The 19,248-nt window shown below is 45.8% G+C and overlaps 1 protein-coding gene across 2 annotated transcripts; it reads left to right on the forward strand.

Moving 5' to 3' along the window:
* The first annotated feature begins 7,917 nt into the window (after positions 1-7,917).
* Positions 7,918-18,493, forward strand: NCL (nucleolin). 2 transcript variants are annotated; one of them, XM_081143244.1, is made up of 14 exons: positions 7,918-8,164; positions 9,215-9,331; positions 10,559-11,051; positions 11,415-11,615; positions 11,946-12,032; positions 12,218-12,359; positions 13,227-13,351; positions 14,299-14,422; positions 14,939-15,096; positions 15,590-15,713; positions 15,915-16,048; positions 16,619-16,745; positions 17,690-17,913; positions 18,032-18,493. In XM_081143244.1, exons 1-14 carry the CDS (start codon positions 8,147-8,149, stop codon positions 18,106-18,108), a joined length of 2,151 nt encoding a protein of 716 aa, XP_080999370.1. In that variant the 5' UTR covers positions 7,918-8,146; the 3' UTR covers positions 18,109-18,493. The 2 variants fall into 2 exon arrangements, with proteins under 2 accessions (XP_080999370.1, XP_080999371.1); XM_081143245.1 differs by having other exon boundaries at positions 8,011-8,164; positions 10,574-11,051.
* Positions 18,494-19,248: the final 755 nt, after the last annotated feature.

Consider the following 19,248-nt stretch of genomic DNA (forward strand, 5'->3'; position numbering starts at 1 on the left):
GTAGCCCAAGGGCAGTGGAGGGGACTTCTTTTTAGCTGGGGCAGTTGGGAAGGGTATTTCTATCTCCCTCCTGACTTTAGGATGAGTACACCTGAGGTTTACTACCTGAACTGCAGCAAGAGGCACTTTGCCACATGATGAAAGCTGGTCTGAGCATGAAGCTGACATGGAGAAGTGGGGGAAGAAAGACACAAAAGGGAGTCCAGGATGATATCTTTGAGCTGCTGGATTGAGTCAGCCCTGAAGTTCGAGTCAGGGTTCCCAGCACTTTGCAATGCTGGAGCCAGTGAATCCCCTTGAGTATGTAAACAGCTTTGAGCAGCTGCTTGCAACGAAAGGTGTCTCATGCACAAGTCTTTCAAACTTCTATCTGCCTCTCTAGCCCCATCTGCTGGGGATCTTCTTCCTTGACTGATCCCCAATCTTCAAGCCCATCTCCCTTGAGTCCTCAACAAGGCACCAGCCCTCTCTCTCTCTCCAGGGCCTTTGTACAAGCTGTTGTGCCTGCCCAGGGCACTCTCCCCTCCCCCACAGGTACCCTTATGGTCTCAGCCTAAATGGCATCTCTTCAATGAGGCTCTAACTCCAGGTCACTCCAGAAACATCTGCCGAGCTCCTACTCTGCCAGGCACCAGGCCAGGCCCAGCTCCCCACGAGGAGCTCTGGAGATGCTGGTGATCTCAGAGGAAGCAATGGGAATCAAATGGCCACACTTACGCTCTCAGATGAGAGAAGTGAGACCTGGGCCTGGAAGTGAGAGTGTGGCTGGGTGAATCTGGAAATTTCAAAGAAAGCCATGAGGCTGGAAAGCAGAGGGGGAAGTTGGGAATAGATCTTACTGTCTTGGTCGTGTGGGATGGTGAGGAGGGCTGGGATTCTGGGTATATTGTGAAGGTAGTTGGCCTTCCATGTTTGCCAAGCTACTCCTGATTCGGTTTCCACTGCAGGTATGCAAATAATAGTCATGGTTCAGTGAGAGTTGTATTTCTCCTTGAAGTTCATATATTTTTATGTGGAATTTGTTACTGTGATATCATTTATATGCCATAAGTCACCCTTTTTATTCATTATTTTTTATGTTTTTTTATATTGATTTCAGAGAGAGGGAGAGGGAGAGAGACAGACACACATCAATGATGAGCAAATCATTGATCAGCTTGGGGACTGAGCTCACTACCCAGGCATGTGCCCTGACTGGGAATTGAATTGTGACCTCCTGGTTCATGGGTCGGTGCTCAACCACTGAGCCACACCGGCCGGGCAAGAGTCACCCTTTTTTTTTTTTTTTAAATATATCTTTATTGATTTCAGAGAGACGAAAGGAGAGGGAGAGACAGAGATAGAAACATCAGTGATGAGAGAGTCATTGATCGAGCCAGCAACCCGGGCATGTGCCCTGACTGGGAATTGAACCCTGATCACCCAGGTCCCAGGTCGATGCTCAACCGCTGGGCCACGCCCGGCCGGGCAAGAGTCACCCTTTTAAAGCGTCAATGTAAGAAATGCCTGAACCTTAGAGAACTTTTTTATAAGAGTTTATTTGAGCCAAACAGACAACATGCTGGGGATCAACATCTCAAAGGCTCCAGAGAATAACAGTTTTGGAGCTTTTTTTATGCACTTGAAATTAAGGAAAGTAAAGAAAATTACATGAAGGTAGGAAAGCAAGGCAGGGATTAGATTATAGGATAGTTAATTATGTAACAATTATGTGCTTCCTTAAGGGTGGTTGTTTCAAATGTGTGTTAACCTAGATGTGCAGAAACAATGGACAGGACTTGCTTAAGGCCAAGATAAACCTTTTACTAAAAAGTTGTAGGCCTGCCCTAGCCAGTGTGGCTCTGTAGGTTCAGCATCATCCCATGCACTGTGAGGTCCCTGGTTCAATTCCCGGTCAGGGCAGATTTCCCAGTATCAGGCTTGATCCCCAGTAGGGAGCATGCAGGAGGAGGCTGATCAATGATTCTCTCATCATTGATGTTTCTATCTCTCTCTCTCCTCCCTTCTCTATCTAAAATCAATAAAAACATATTTTTTAAAAAGTTGTAGGTGACTACTCACCATGAACTGCCCAGTAAGGAATTTATAATCAGGCCACCCTGTGAGATTACTTTCCATAGAACCCCTGTTTTTGTCCACAAAAGTGTACACTTGAGTGTTTTCTTGGTATATTCACAAAGTTGTATGACCGTCACAACTATCTAATTCTAAAACATTTTCATGACTTCACAAAGAAACCAACATACCCTTTAGCAGCTATTCTCCATTCCACCCTCCACCCCAAGTCCCTGGAAACAGTAATCTCCTTTCTTTTTATTTATTGATTTGAGAGAGAGAGAAACATCAATTTGTTGTTCCGCTTACTTATACACTCATTGGTGGTTTCTTGTATATGCCCTGACGGGAGATTGAACCTGCAACCTTGGCGCATCAGGACGATGCTCTAACCAATGGAGCTACCCGGCCAAGGCAGTAATCTCCTTTATGTCTCTAAAGACTTGCTAATTTTAGATATTTTATATAAATGGAATCAGAAAATATCTGGGATTTTGCATCTGGCTGCTTTCACTGATTTCAACGTTGGCCATGTTGTAGCATGTATCAGTACTTCATTCCTTTTTATGGCTGAATAATATTCCACTGTATGGGTACACCACACTTTGCTTATTCATTAGTAGTGATAGACATTTAGGTTGTTTTACTTGACTTTTTGTCAATTATGAATAATGCTACTATGAACATTCATGCACAAGTTTTTATGTGACATATGGTTTCGTCTCTCTTGGCTATCTACCTAGGAGTGGATTTGCTGGATTATATGTTAACTCTGTGTTTAACCATTTAAGGAGCTGCCAGACTATTTTCCAAAGCAGCTGCACCATTTTACATTTCTTTTTTTAAATATATCTTTATTGATTTCAGAGAGAGGACAGGAGAGGGAGAGAGAGATAGAAACATCAATGATGAGAGAGTCATTGATCGAGCCCACAACCCAGGCATGTGCCCTGACCAGGAATCGAACCTCGATCGCCTGGATCCTAGGTTGACGCTCAATCGCTGAGCCACGCCCAGCCGGGCCATTTTACATTTCTAATAACAGTGCACAGGGTTCCAATTTCTCCGCATCCTCACCAATACTTGTTCTTTATGGGGTTTTTGGTTTGTTTTTATAATAGTCATCCTAATGTGTGTGAGGCATAAATTATCTTTTTGTAAAAATCCATTGCTTTTCAGAGAGAGTGGGAGAGAGAAACATTGATCTAGAGGTACATGCCCTAGGCTGCGGGCTGATGCTCTAACCATGGAGCCAAACCAGCTAGAGCAAAGGATATTGTTTTAGAGGATATCCTGGGGCCTGGAGGCCAAAAGCTAAGGACCAGGGCTGTATGCAAATCCCAAGGTGGGAACGCCCTGGGGAGGTCTGTTTTTCCCTGTGAAATGGAAAATAGGTAACTGCTGAGGGGGAGGGGGAGAGATGAGGAGCCCTGGAGAGAAGACCCAGAATAGATGCTGGGGAGAAGGAAACCAGAGGCAAGATCCAGTCACAGCTCCTGGAAGACTTTTTGAGCAGCTGCTGAGCAGGACAGTTGGAAACCCCGGGCTGTGTTATTACAGGATTTCTCTTCAGCAGGGCCCAACCTTCTGTAGGTAGAAGGGAAAGCTGACAATCTGCCTGGACCAGGAGGTGCAGCAGGGGACTCAGGGATGGTGAGAATCTGGGCCCATGACCACCCCTCCTCCAGCAGGCTCAGGGGTCCCCGGTCACTGGAGCAGTTGGGGAGCTGAGGGCTGAGCCCTGGGTCTTGGAGCTGGTAGATGAGGCTTCTCAGGCTGCCTCCAGGAGACAAAGGCCAGGTCCTTTGACTCTGGCCCCTGAGGCCCAGTTTCCTTGTGCATCTTAACGCTGGCCTAAATGCCAAGCAAGGCCTGGCAAGGGAGGAAGAGCTTAAGATCGCCCTTTAGCATCTGGCTGAAAGTTCTGGACAGCATCTAAAGGCCTCAAGGAACCCCAAAAATACAGAAGCTGCCCTGCCTGGTAAGGAGAACTTGGCTCTGCCCATCTTCCCAGCCTCACAGCAGACTTCCTGGGCCTCTGGCCTCAGGCATGCATGGAGCACTGGAGTTGGGGCTTTGAATTCCCTTCAAGGCCAGGTGCGGTGCCCTCTGACCCTCTGTTTTGGGCAGCTAACCAGGAAGCAGCCCTGGACCCTCCACTGTGGCTCTGCCTTCAGTGGAGGAATCTTTCCTGGACCTTAGTGTGCGGGTGGCAGCAGCTTCCTGCTTGCGCCTTAGGTCCCGGTGGCGAAACTCCCTCTGTTTTAAAGACCCAGTGTGGCCTTAGCCGGTTTGGTTCAGCAGTTAGAACATTGGCCAGGGACTGAAGGGTCCCAGGTTCAGTTCTGGCCAAGGGTACGTACCTCGGTTGCAGGCTTGATCCTGGCCCAGGTCAGGGTGCGTGTGGGAGGCACCAATTGGTGTCTCACATCGATGTCTCTCCCTGAAAAGCACTGGGAAGAGTATCCTTGGTGAGGATAAAAAATAAGATAAAGTTTCTTTAAAAGAAGTGAAGACCCAACGTTGATGGGACTTTTCTTCTCTGGTGAGAGCCTAACCAAGGCACTGGGTTGCTGAAGGTCTGGATCTGGGGACTGTAGTTTACCCTCTTGAAGATCTGCACCCCTCCTCCAGTGGCTGTCGGACCCCACGGTGATGTGAGGCCACTCTGGCCGGCGGGGCTTCTGGGTCCAGAAGTGCCCATGGATGTCCAGAGTGGGCTCCTCCCTGCAGACAGGTGCTGTGCGTGATGAGGGCTGGCCAGGCCAAGGCAATGAGCTGTGCCAGACAGCAGGCAGGAGAGGTGGCCAGGGGCTGGCCAAGCTCCCCAGTGTGAAAATTCAGGGAAAAGCATTACAGTAGTGCCTTTAGTCTAGGGGATGTGGTAGCCTCACCTCTTCCCACCCGGTCTCTCCTCCTCCAAAGTGTACAGTGCTGTCAGCCCCACGGCTCTGGGGCAGCAGATATCCCCAGCTGGTCAGGACAGCTGGGATCATTCTCAGCTGGAACTGCCACCAAAAGTCCCAACCAAAGGTGGCACTTGGGAGGGCATCTATCAAAAGGTAAAAGGCCACATCCTTTGACCCAGCTCTTCTACATTCAAGTTATAAACGTGTATCTGTTGTACAGATCTAATTTGTAATGTGCAAATGAAGTATGCAAAAGGTTATTTACTATGACAGCTTGTAATAGCATAGCATAGGAAACAACCCTAAGTGTCCAGAATTGGGGACTGGTTAAACGGATGACCTTCACATGGGGAACAGTAGCTGTCATAAAGAACAGGGCAGCTCTGCAGGCTCTAATGTGGAATGAGTTGCGTGATAAATCTAGTTAAAGAAGGGCACATGCAGGACAGTGTGTATAGTATTAAAGGTAGTAAATACACCTATTTGTAAGTGCACTGACTGAATCTGAAAGGATCCACTAGAGATTTCCTCTGGCACTGTCCTGTGACAGGATGCAAATGGGGGAGAACATTTGGATACTGGTGGCAAGAGAGTAAAACTGGAGGTAGCCTTACTTAAGTTTCTGGGCACTTGGGAAGCCCATGGCTTCCTTTCTAAACTCTCAGATTTAGAACCCTTGAGGATATGGATCTGACCCAGCTTTGCCTTATGCTTAGTACTTAGGCATACCCTTGCATATAACAGATGATAGAAATAGGTTATCCCTTCTCCCCCTATTCAAGTCACCAAGTCTGTCAGTAATAACAATGACTAATATTAAGGACTTGTTATATGCCCTCAAAAAAATACATACAGCATCTCACTTAACACTCATACCAACTCTAGAGGCAGGAATTATTATAATCCCCATTTTATAAAGAAACTGTGATGACAGAACAAGGTCTTGATTTAAATCCTAGCTCCTCCACGTATTAGCTGTATTACCCTAGGCAAGTTAATTTACCTCTCTATGCCCTCCCCCCCATTTTTGTAAAACAGTAATAACTTTTTAAAGGTTATTTTGAAGAGCAAATAAATTAATATGCAAAAGACTGGAATAGTGCTTGGAACTTAGTAGGTATTATATGAGTATTGCACTTTACTATTTTCCTATCACAGACTGATCCAAGCAAGGCATTTGAACACTAAGCTGCACTGGCTCTCTCCACTGCTGCTTTTACATCATTCATTCATTTAACAAAGAGTTTTCGCCATGGCTCCAGCAATATAGCAGAGAACAAAGTCCGTGTTCTCATGGCTGGGGAGGGATCAAACCAACAATGAACAGCTAAGAAACATGCTAGGTATTGATAAGTACCTGTATAAAACTTAGAGTGATGTGATAGGGAGTCTGGGTGGCACCTTTCATTGGGTTGGGTTGGGGAAGTCCTCTTAAGAGATCTGAATGACTAGGAGCCAGCCGTGCCAGTATTTCTAAAATCTGTCCCTGTCACTTGATCATGCCCACTGCTCATCTCTCCAGGCTCTTCCCATGAGTGCATTAGGTTTGCTCTGTGCCAGACTGCTTGGAAACACCAGGATCTATTCCACCACGCCTTAGCTCATGCTGTTCTTTCTATCCTGTTACCCAGCACGTGTCCTCTTAGCCCCTGTCCCAGAGTTCAAAATGTGAACCTTCTCGGGGGTTCTCCAGAGATTTTCAGAAAGCAGGGTGCAGACCACTGAACTGGCCCCAGCTTCCTCCCTGATCAGAGAGCCCCAGTGGGTAGCTGTGGGTTTCCTATACCTTCAGCCCCGGGAGTGTACTAGTAATTGCAAAATAACTTGATAGCGCACAAGAATCCCCACAGGCCTTTGTTAAAATACAAAATACTGAGCTCCAACCCAGACCTCTCTAATTAGACTCTCCAGAGGTGATTCTGAACATCAGTTCAGCTGGGGAAATATCGTCATAGCTGAAGGTATACTGGTTTTGTAGTAACAATGAGGTACCAGATGCCCAGGATATATCCTAGGCAAGCTCTAAACTGAAGCAAGAGCTCTGGGTTAAGCTCAGCACCGATTCAGTTTGTCCCCAGTGACCTACAGGAATAACTGGCAAAAGACGGCAAAGAATCTTATGTACGTCCATCAAGGGAACCTTTCCCTTGCCTCTCTGACCTCCTGGACCATCCGGTAGCACCGGCTTCTCAGCCACCACATTTAATGGGTCCTTTAATTCCAAACAGAGCACTTGTGAGCGGTCCAAGGCATGGTTCCTTTCCCGTTCAGCCCACAGCTGTAACACCCTGTGACCACCAGAAAGTTATCTTTCCGAGCCTGTTCCCCATTGGAAGATACCCAGCGCCCGAGGTTACCTGAGATTAACTATGATGCTGTGCACTGCCCACAATAAACCTCACGAATATGTGCGACTGCCTTTAATAACAGCTCCCAGGACGCAACTGCAGGCACGTGGCCCGGGAAGGAGTCGCCGGCGGACGAGGGGATTTTCTGGGCCTGGGCTAAGGTGGGCCTCCGGCTCCGGCGACGTGAACCTAGGTCTCGGGCTCGTAAGCTGGGGAAACGGGGGCGAACTCTTCTCCCCGCAGCCGGGAGGCTGAGCGTGGAGCGCGGGACAGGGACGTCGAGGATCTCCGCCAGGGTCCACAGGCTCCCGACACATTCCGGAGTAGGACCCGGCGAGCACCCGCAGCCCGCGAGAGCGGCACCCGGGGCGCCAAAAAATGCCCGTCCCACGGCGCAGGCTCCGCGAACGCAGGCCGCGGAGGGGCACTTCGGGACCGCGCGCCCACCGCCCAATCAGCGCCGGCCATGCACAAAGCAAACCCCCCCCCCAGGGCGCCGAAACGGAATCTCCAGCTTCTCCTCTCGCGGCCTTGGCCCGCCCACTCCCACCCCGGGCCCGCCCCGCGACGTTCTCCATACAGATTCGCGATTGGCTAGTGGGGTCAGTGCTAACTCTGGTTGGTTGAAGTTGAGTCACGCGGGCACAGTCGTCGTCTTTCCAGAGGCGATTACTGGGCAGGCTCAGTCTTTTGCCTCAGTCTCGAGCTCAAGCTGGTAACGAAACGTACGCGCTCCGGCTCTTCAGTACCAGCGGCCGCCATCGACGTCGTTTGGTTCCTCTGGGCTCATCTGCGCCACTCACCCGCCACACACCGTCGTCATACGCCGCCATCATGGTGAAGCTCGCAAAGGTAAGAGGCCTTCTTCGCGCAAGCACGGACGCCGGGGCCTGTTTTCTGGGGAGCGCGCGCGCGGCGCCGCGAGGAGGAGGGCCTGCGCGCCATCCCGGGCGCATTCGAGGGCGCCATGCTGCGGGAAGTCTCGCGTGGTTAGCGCGGAGGTCTCGCGGCTTTTGGCTACTTGGTGGCGAAGTGAAGAGTTTCGGCAGGTGTTGCGGGGATAGATTAGGGACTGAGCGTGGGGAGGGGGCACTGGGCCCCGGCGTGGAGGGATGAGGCCAAACTCCTGGGACTGGCGCGAGCGGGGCACCGCCTCCTGACGCACGTGCCGCGGCGGGCGGCCCGCCACGTGGGCCGTGCCGCGTGGGTCCCGGCGTCTCCGGAGGGGGACTGTGCCGTGACGCGGCGAGCGGCGGGATTTGTTCATTTGAAGGCCTGCAGCCTATCGGGTCTTGGCCGTGAGGTGGGCCCCGGAAGGAGGCCCTGCCGCGTGCTTTCTGTGCCGGGCTGCACGCACATGGTGGCTGGCGAAGTGCCCCCACGTGGCCCCGGTGGTTCTCAAAGGGGCGGGGTTTCCCTGGGAAAGGAGAACTGTAAGGCCAAGAGGTATAGTTAAGACAAGATGTGATTTAAAAAAAATTTTTTTTAAGTTGCCCTGATTTAAATTCAGAGGAGAGTGGTGGGGTAAGGTGCCAGAATTTACTGAAGGCTTTTTTTAAGGTAGTTAACCCCCCAGGTGAAGGGTTGTGGGTTGTTAGCCATTAAAATGGTCCCGTTGTAGGCTACTGAGTATTGAGAAACTGTGCTTGATAGAAGAGTAGATTCTGGAAGTATAATTTTTAAAATGAGTGTGCTTAATGAAGGCAACAGGAAGAGGGAGATCATCTCTTTGAAATTGTCTTTCTATGTAAGGTTGGTTTATGTTAATTTGTGATATTTAACAGAATGAAAAGTGGGTTCTGAGAAAGGAAGATGATTGAATCGTATATGAAGAAGGATGGCAAAATGTGAGTGGTCTGAAATGTGGGAGGTGTATTGTGCTAATAATTGGGTCTGTTTTAGGCTGGTAAAAATCAAGGTGACCCCAAGAAAATGGCTCCTCCTCCCAAGGACGTAGAAGATGATAGTGAAGATGAGGAAATGTCAGAAGATGAAGAAGATGAAAGCAGTGGAGAAGAGGTAATTATGTACAATTTAATGCAGAGTGGAGAGGAAAAACAGGTGGTATTGTGTGTCTGAAAATACTGGCAAAAATAAGATTATATTCATTCATACATGTCCTGTTGTAACGGTTGAGTGTTTCACAAGCTCTTCATTGACCTGTCAAAATACCATAAGGGAAAGTATTTGAATGAGCTTGGGAGAAAAGATATGGAGGCTCCTCCTTGTGTGCACTCTGCAGGGCTTAGTGTGGTGATGTATTAAATCACTTCCAGTTTCAACATGTTAGCCCCACGTGCTAGATGAGGAAACAGCCTGGACAGCTAGCTGTCTTATATGTGGCAGTGCTGAGCATTATATTCAGGTCTGAGGTTAGCCTTACCAGATTCCTTTCTTAGCCTCCAAGCAGGTCTCTGTTCTTTGTGTGAGTTTTGCAATACTAGTCACTGTGTTGTTATATAGAGTGAGGAACGCCACCTTCCTTTGTGCCAAGGATGACACTTTGGTACTCCTGGCTACTGTTGCTTACTGTAAAGACAACTAAAAGTTTTGTTTTAACACAGTACTTGATAAAACTGGTAGTCAACAAAACAGCTTTGAGTGTGACTTGAATGTAGATGATGTTTTTATGGAGCTAACTGCTCCTTTAATTTGTATTAATTTTGCAAGGATAGACTGTCCAGCCTATTTGATACTTATATCTTTGGTCCTAAGACCGAGCTTTTAATGAACTCTTTGTACCACCTCCCCAAATGGTTTAATAGCACTTAACAGAGCTTTTAGTTACAGAAATCAATTCATAATCCTTAAAACAACATGTAACATTGGTGCTGTTAACATTTTCAGAAGGGGAAAAAAGTTGAGGCTTAAAATCTCCTGGGCCCATACAGTATCAGATGGGATCCAGGCAGTCTTATCTTTCAGAGTCCATTTGGGATGTGCTGCTTCAAAGCTGAAGTGATTAGAGTATGGTGAGGTACAGAAATTCACAGGTCTGAGTCCAGTGGTATCTGCAGTGTTAAGGGTTCATTATGATTGGACATTCTACATGAGAATGAGGACCGACCTCGCAGGTAGACAGAAGGACATGTAACATGACCCTGTAGTTTAACGTGGCTAGCATATATCTAATGCATGTGATCTTAAACCAGAGGCAGTGCCAGAATTAACACTCATTTATGGGGACCAATGCTCCCTTTTTTGAGTTTGAAAATAGACTCATGTTTGTTTTTATTTAATCTTGAGGTTATCATTCCTCAGAAAAAAGGCAAGAAGGCTACCACAACTCCAGCAAAGAAGGTGATGGTTTCCCCAACAAAAAAGATTGCCACACCAGGCAAGAAAGCAGTTGTCACCCCTGGCAAAAAGGTAGCAGCTATGCCAGTTTCTGGCAAAAAGGCAGCAGTTACTCCAGCCAGAGCAGTAGCCACACCTGGCAAGAAGGGAGGCCTGCCAGGCAAAGCACTGGTCATGACCCCTGGTAAGAAAGGAGCAGCCACCCCAGCTAAGGGAGCAAAGAACGGCAAGAATGCGAAGAAGGATGACAGTGATGATGACGACGACGACGACGACGATGATGATGACAGTGAAGAGGAGGAAGAGGAGGAGGAGGAATTTGAGCCGGCCGTGATGAAAGCCAGTGCTGCTCCTGCCTCCGATGATGACGACGACGACGAAGAGGATGATGATGACGACGACGATGACGAGGATGAGGATGACGAGGACGATGAGGAAGACGGTAAGTTCTGTCAGTGGTTCTTGGGCTCTTTTGCAGGGTGTATTAGGGGCGAGGTTGGGGAGGCGGCAGGGCAGACAGCTCCCTCCGTGGCACCGCGGGGTGGGCTAGAAGTGCTCGGATTCTGTGGCCGCCGTGTGCTGGTGGTGCCTGAGCGATGGTCTGGCCCCGAGGAAGGGTGTGGGGGGCACAGCCTCAGCAGTCTGGGTAGCGCAGGGTTTTGTTTCCAAGTAACCTGTTGATTCCTCCCGTAACAGCTATGCACACAGTGTTGTGTTACGTATTTTTCCCTTTATGTTTATCTAGAACTAATGTTGGTTTGGGGATCATTCTTGTGAGTTTTTGACTAGGTAGCTTCTCTTTCAGACTCTGAAGAAGAACCTATGGAGATTGCACCAGCCAAAGGCAAGAAAGCTCCTGCAAAAGCTGTTCCCGTGAAGGCCAAGAGCACAGCTGAGGATGAAGACGATGACGAGGATGATGACGAGGAGGACGATGACGACGACGAGGAGGAGGATGAGGATGATGACGAGGAGGACGACGAGGAGGAAGAGGAGGAGGAGGAAGGTAACTGAGCTAGATTGTGAAGTATATTGGTGTAAGTTTTATTTTTTATTTTTAAAAATATATCTTGATTTCAGAGAGGAAGGGAGAGAGAGAAACATCAATGATGAGAGAGTCATTGCTCGGCTGCGTCCTGCACGCCCCTTGCTGGGGATCGAGCCTGTAGCCTGGGCATGTGCCCCGACCAGGAGTCGAACCGCTATCTCCTGGATCCTAGGTTGATGCTCAGTCGCTGAGCCACGCCTGCCAGGCAGTGTAAGATTTATTTAAATGAGGTACTTGAATACGTGTGGCTATTTATGGATGACACAGATTGTTTGAAATCTTGTTCAGAGCCTGTCAAAGAAGCACCTGGAAAACGAAAGAAGGAAATGGCCAAACAGAAAGCTGCTCCGGAAGCCAAGAAGCAGAAAGTGGAAGGTAACTTGTCAGAATTGTGGGGAGTGGCGCCTGATAGCACAAGTGATGAACAACAAAGGGACTTAATACTGAAACCTGATGTTACATTGCAGTATGCTGATGTGCTATGTATAGAAATTTATACTGGAACTAAGTTCATGCCATACTTTATAAATTAGATTAACTTGAGTTCACTTTTTGTACAGCCACAGAACCAACTACGGCTTTCAATCTCTTTGTTGGAAACCTGAACTTCAGCAAATCTGCTCCTGAATTAAAAACGGGTATCAGTGATGTTTTTGCTAAAAACGATCTCGCTGTTGTCGATGTCAGAATTGGTGTGTCTAGGTACGTATGAGGAAGTTAAGCCATAGTATTCCTGGGTCTGCTAATGCTTTTTCCCATCCCTTTGTAGAACCTTAGCCCTTTACTCTTAAGCATGAATGTGTCTTCAAAGTTTAGACATTAATGAATTGTTATTTAGATTACCAAATTGGAAAACCCCCAAATTGAAATTTCCATAGTCTCCCTTAACTTTTGAGATAGCACAAAGTAAATTTTTTATATATATCTATATACCTTTATTGATTTCAGAGAGGAAGGGAGAGGGAGAGATAGAAACATCAATGATGAGAGTCATTGATCAGCTGCCCCCTGCATGCCTCCCACTGCGGGGTCAAGCCCACAACCTGGGCATGTGCCCTGACCAGGCATCAATCGCGATGTGGATCATAGGTCGATGTTCAACTGCTGAGGCAGGCTGGATGGGCACAAAGTAATTTTTAATAAGCTGCTATATGCTTTTATTCTTAAAAATACTTAAAACTGCCCGATCAATGATTCTCTCATCATTGATGTTTCTTTCTCCCTCTCCCTCTGTGAAATCAGTAAAGATATACTTAAAAATATATATTTAAAACTATTAGATCCAAATAACCAGACCTATCTTAATGCTTGAACAGGTTCTTTTGTTAGCTATTAGTTATGAGCAGTATAGCTAATAAAGACAATCTCAGAGTGAACCTGCATCAGGTCTTGGTACTTGTATCTTGCTCTGTATCCCCTGACTGTATTTTGTTAGTAGAGTAGCTGCTTTTTAACTTAATCATTGCCTGCACCATCACATTGGTGTTACGTGCCTAAAATACATGTTAATGTGGCTCTTTGTTTTTTTAAAACCTGTAATTTTTGTCCTTTGCTTTATTCACCTTAAAGGAAGTTTGGCTATGTGGATTTTGAATCTGCTGAAGACCTGGAAAAAGCCTTAGAACTCACTGGTTTAAAAGTCTTTGGCAATGAAATTAAACTAGAAAAACCAAAGGGGAAAGACAGTAAAAAAGGTATGTACCGCTTTAGGTTATTGTGGGTACTGATAATGTTAAATGTTTACAACAGTGCCTGACACTGAATGCTGGTGTTAAAAATTCCCGAGTTAGGCAAGCAAGAAGGGACTTAAAAATAAATGTTTAGCCTTGGCCTGTGTGGCTCGGTTGGGCATCATACCATACACCAAAAGGTTGCCTGTTCAATTCCCAGTCAGGGCATATGCCCAGGTTGCAGGCTCCATCCCCATTGGGTGTACAGGAGGCAGCCAATCATTGTTGCTCCCTCTCCTTTCTTTTCTAAATCAATTAAAATACTTAAAAATACATAATTGTTTAGATGTATAGGCTTACCTTGGAGATGTTGTGGGTTCGGTTTCAGACCACTGCAGTCGAGCGAGTGTCTCAAGGGAGTTGCAGCCTTTTTGCTGGTGGAAGGTCTTGTTTCAATTAGTAAAAAAATGGCAATACTTGCAAAACACAATAAAGCGAAGCAGAAAATAAAAACACAAGGTATGCCTGTACACCTGCATTAATATAGAGAGGCTTTTCCTCACTGGAACTAGATCAGATCCCTATTCTTTTTGAATCCTTCATATACTTTGTCATGTTTTATGTGTGTTCATGACTTTTTAAAAGTGTTCTACTTCACTTTTTAAAAAAAATATCTTTATTGATTTGGGGCGGGGGGGGGGGGATAGTGATGAGTCATTGATCGGCTGCCTCCTGCATGCCCTCCCACTGGGGATAGAGCCTGGATCGTAGGTTGATGCTCAACCTCTGAGCCACGCTGCCCAGGTAGCAGCTTGTGTCTTGCCACTGCTGTGTCTCCATACTATTAGAGTGTCTTATACATTGTAGGATCTCACATTATTTCTTAAACAACTTTTCTACTGATCGGTATCTTGGTGGGGGAGAAAAAAGGTCTTTTAACCCATCCCATTCATTTTGTGTTTTTTATGTAGATCGAGATGCAAGAACACTTTTGGCTAAAAATCTGCCTTATAAAGTTACTCAGGACGAATTAAAAGAAGTGTTTGAAGATGCTATGGAGATCAGATTAGTCAGCAAGGATGGAAAGAGTAAAGGGTATGTTTTATGTCTGTTGGAATATTAGGCGTTTAAATGCAATTCTGATTTATGAAAAATGATCCAACTTTCTTCGGTGTATGATTTAGGGAAAATTAATCTATAACTTCTATGCCTCAATTTCCCATCTGTGTAGTGGGGATAATGTCCTTAATTCAGAGTGATTTTAAAAGATGTGTTAATGTGTATGAAGTGTTAAGAAATGTGCCTAGTGTATAGTGCGTGCTTTTTAAGTGATAGCAATTGTTTTGCGGTGAGGTAAGCTCACCGCGTGAACACACTGTCTAGGAGTACTTGGCAAACTTGTGTATTGGGAGAAAAGTTTTAATTGAAAAGTGGGAAGTGGCAGAAACCTCAATTCAATTGGTATAAAATAGGACATTTTTATTGTACTCAACTAAAGCAAGGTCATATTGCTGAGATTAAAACATCTGTGTTAAGAATTAATATGGTTTTAGAAATCAAATGAATTTGTGTGGGTTTCTTTTTTTTTTACACCACCCCCCGCCATTGCAGGATTGCTTATATTGAATTTAAGACAGAAGCTGATGCAGAGAAAACCTTGGAAGAAAAGCAGGGAACAGAAATAGATGGGCGATCCATTTCCCTGTACTATACCGGAGAGAAAGGTCAAAATCAAGACCATAGAGGTGGGAAGAACAGCACTTGGAGTGGTAAGAATGTATAGGCTTCCTTCATGGTTCCAGGATTGATGGAGAGAAATCCTTTGCATCTTTGAACTTTATTTAAATTGACTGACTGACTGGATATAGATGTAGATCCTAAGCAAGTTACACCTCTGTTTGTAATGGTAATTCCCTGTCTTGAATGAGAGCTGTATGAAATCATTTTGCAAGTTAGACATAGACAAGTCTAATTTCTGTTGTATGTTTTATGCTTTATTTATATCATGTATGGTTTAAAGTGAGAATATTGTTCTAGGGAGATATAGACCAGTAGTCAGCTTACACTTCTGAGTAACAGGAATGGAAGGAAGCAGGACATAACTGCATAATAGGTACTCGGTATATTGAGGCACTCTGTATGGGATTCATCTGCATCAACATTAGCATTTTAACTGCCAAGCATAAATTCTTAAGAACAAGATAGAGCTGTGACTGAAGTTGTGAACCAGTTTCATGGTCTTAATTTGGTACTTATTTGTAGGTGAATCAAAAACTCTGGTTTTAAGCAACCTTTCCTACAGTGCAACAGAAGAAACTCTTCAGGAAGTATTTGAGAAGGCAACTTTTATCAAAGTCCCCCAGAACCAAAATGGCAAATCTAAAGGGTAAAGTAATTTGTATGTTAATGTTGTCTTTTATGGGCTATAAGACTGTATAATCACGTTTCCCTGGCTGTCACAAGCTGAATCATCTTAGCTAGAAATCAATATAAAATGTGCTTGAGGAAAAGCTTGTGGCATCAGCTATGATTGCAGAGGAGCCTTGAGCTTGGTAACTTATTCTAAATATTGACTGTTCATCCTCAGGTATGCATTTATAGAATTTGCTTCATTCGAGGATGCGAAAGAAGCTTTAAATTCCTGTAATAAAAGAGAAATTGAGGGCAGAGCAATCAGGCTGGAATTGCAAGGACCCAGGGGATCGCCTAATGCAAGAAGCCGTAAGTTAAAATTACCAGGATATTGTGGTTGGGGCATACCTCTCCTCAGAGCCATGCTGTAACTTTGTCAGATGTAGAGGTGAACATTTGTTTTTTCTGTTGCTGCTGAGTAAATGACACTGGATATGATGACTGATTATCTGAGAACTAATTGATGAAATTCCTAAGAAAATTCCTCTAGATAGTCAAGTTCTGATCCAGCCATGTCAGCTTTGAGCAGCAGATTTGATCATGGTTTACTGTCCTGTGTGGTGGTTGGGGCTCCCTGCTTTAGGTCTACTGTCTCTTGTTTGGGTTGGCTCTCCTGCTTTCCATAGAAGATCTGAGACCAGGAAGGAGTTCAGCTGCTTTTGGTGGTCAAGGTAGACTTGAGGGTGGCAGTTGATTTAAGCCGTTTGCTTTCATTAAGCATCAGTTGGCTAAGATTACCTTCTTTTTCTCGTGGAGACACTTTCAGGTTCTGCTACAATGAGCATTCTTGGCCAGTAATTCTAAACATAAATCCAACATGTCATCATTATGAGTTGTGATTTTAAGTAAAGGGTTATTTTTGTTGTTGTTTTTCCCCAGAGCCATCCAAAACTCTGTTTGTCAAAGGTCTGTCTGAGGAGACTACAGAGGAGACACTGAAGGAGTCGTTTGATGGCTCTGTCCGGGCAAGGATAGTCACTGACCGGGAGACAGGCTCTTCCAAAGGGTAAGGTGCAGGAAGGTACAGTGCCTCCCATCTAAAGTCTTCTCATTGAGCTCCTTCTGTCGCTTTGTGGCAGTTTATGGATTCGCACGAGAAGAAGAGACAATTCACAGAGCTAGCATTATTTTGCCTCCTGTCTTTAGAGGTATATTCTGCTGTTTTGTGAGACATTCTGGCATTTATACTGTCAGTAAACCCAGTTTCAATTTTCCAGAGAGAGCTACTCTTGCCATTTGGGTCTTTTCTGAATTGAGCAAGGCTACTTTCACTGTCCAGTGTATGAGGTTAACTTTGGCACTTACAGTCAAACCTCAGTTCTCGAACATCTCTCATTTCAAACAGTTATGTTGTTGACAAGTTCACGGAAAAAACTGTCTCCTTTTTCTAACAAAACTGCAGTTCTGGGACCTGACAACCCTTTCATGCTGATACATCAGCATGACAAAAAGCATCTCTCAGGCCACAGAGGAGAGACTGCAAGTCAGTTTACCTCTAAACCATCCTTCCGTCCCCATCCCCCCCATGTTCCATCTCAGGAATTGTGCTGTGAATGTTTCTGTGTCTTTTTTGCTTTTGTTGCTGGTGAAATGTGTACGATTAGCACAATTTCAAAACATAAAGACATCAAGTGTGCTGATGTTGCTAAGTGTATGAAAGTGCTCACAAAAAAATGGTCATAGGCAATTGAAGAGGTAGGAAAACTGAAGGGTGTGTTTGCAGATTCAACAGTACATAAGACACTGTATATAAGGAAGTTTCAAACAGAATCACTTAGTGGTCTGGAACAGATTAATTTACATTATTTCTAGTGTGGGAGGGAATTCACTTTTTGAACAAATCGCTTCTCAAACAGCCTTCTGGAACAAATTAAGTTTGAGAGCAAAGGTTCCGCTGTATTCCCTCTGTATCTGTCTGCTTTTAATGGATCATCTCATTTGGTGTTTTAGGTTTGGTTTTGTAGACTTCAACAGTGAGGAAGATGCCAAAGCCGCCAAGGAGGCCATGGAAGATGGTGAAATTGATGGAAATAAAGTTACTTTGGACTGGGCCAAACCTAAGGGTGAAGGTGGCTTCGGGGGTCGCGGCGGAGGCAGAGGTGGCTTTGGAGGCCGAGGTGGTGGCAGAGGAGGCCGAGGTGGATTTGGTGGCAGAGGCCGGGGAGGCTTTGGAGGTAAGGATGGTAGAGGGCTGCCTCATTGTGACGCTGGCATTCATCAGTGATCATGATCACAGAAGGGAGACCTGGCGGCTTTGCGTCTGTTCTTTAATGACGTCTTCCTTTCCTATAGGTCGAGGCGGCTTCCGAGGAGGCAGAGGCGGAGGAGGAGACCACAAGCCACAAGGAAAGAAGACGAAGTTTGAATAGTTTCTTCTATCCCTGTCCTTCCCTCTTCCATTTGAAAGAAAGGACTCTGGTGTTTTTACTCTGTTACCTGACAACGACAGAGCCTTCTGAGGACATTCCAAGACAGTACAGTCCTGTGGTCTACTTGGAAACCCGTTTAGGTGACATTTCAAAGGCAGTGACCCTGCTGGTTTTGACTGGATATTCGTATAAACTTTTTAAAGAGATGAGTGATAGAGGTAACCCTTATCTGTAAGTTTCGGATTTATATTGTTTCTTCCCATGTACAAAACCATTTTTTTCCTACAAATAGTTTTTTTTGTGTTGGGGTTATAAAGGAAAGCAGAATGTTTTATCATGATTTTGCTTCAGCAACTTTGGGACAAATTAAAAGTCCTTAACTCTGGTGCCAGACTTGTACTTCCTAGAGTGTTTCTCCCGGAATATCCCTGAAGGTGGAGCATGACAAACCCAGCCCTGCCACTTCAGGTCCACCCAACCCCCCAGGGGAAATGCTTGATGCTTGGGTTTCAAGTGCCCCAGTCACAAGTTTGGTGAAATGGAAGTCTCCTGTGGCTTCTGCTTGGAGCCGGCGTGAGGATCTAGTGTGTCCTGACAAGTGCTCAGGAAAGAGGGACAGGAGCCCGTTGGTTAGGACTCCTTAGCAGCTGAGAGCATGGTTTCTGGAATAGTCACTAGCTAGTAGAATTCATGCTGGATGAATGGACCAATGAGAGCTTTGGGACTGAAGCTGGGGAGGGAAACTACCAATCCAATAGATGGACCTGATATTTTTTGTAAGTCTTCCAGTGACCTCAGGTTAAACTACAAGAAAGGCCTTTGGTTTTGTACTATGTATAGTACCCAGACATTCTATCTGATATATCAAGTATTCCCTACCCCCTACTTGTGTTAAAAGTTGAAGGCCAATGCGATGTCCAGGTCAAGGGACTAATGTGAATTTCGTTGAAAAAGGGTTTCCCAGATGGTACAGCTGAGATTTTGAACCCAGACAGCCAACCCCAAAAGCTGGTAGACTCAACTACCTGTTCACTAATCAGACTAGTTAAAATGAAATCAAAATGCAATACTGGTAGAATTCAGTGAACTTACAGTGCAGCCAACATAAGGGGTGTAAGTGGGTAGTTCACTTCGTCTTGG

The sequence above is a fragment of the Miniopterus schreibersii genome (assembly GCF_964146895.1).
Source record: "Miniopterus schreibersii genome assembly, chromosome: 7".
NCBI lineage: Eukaryota > Metazoa > Chordata > Mammalia > Chiroptera > Miniopteridae > Miniopterus > Miniopterus schreibersii.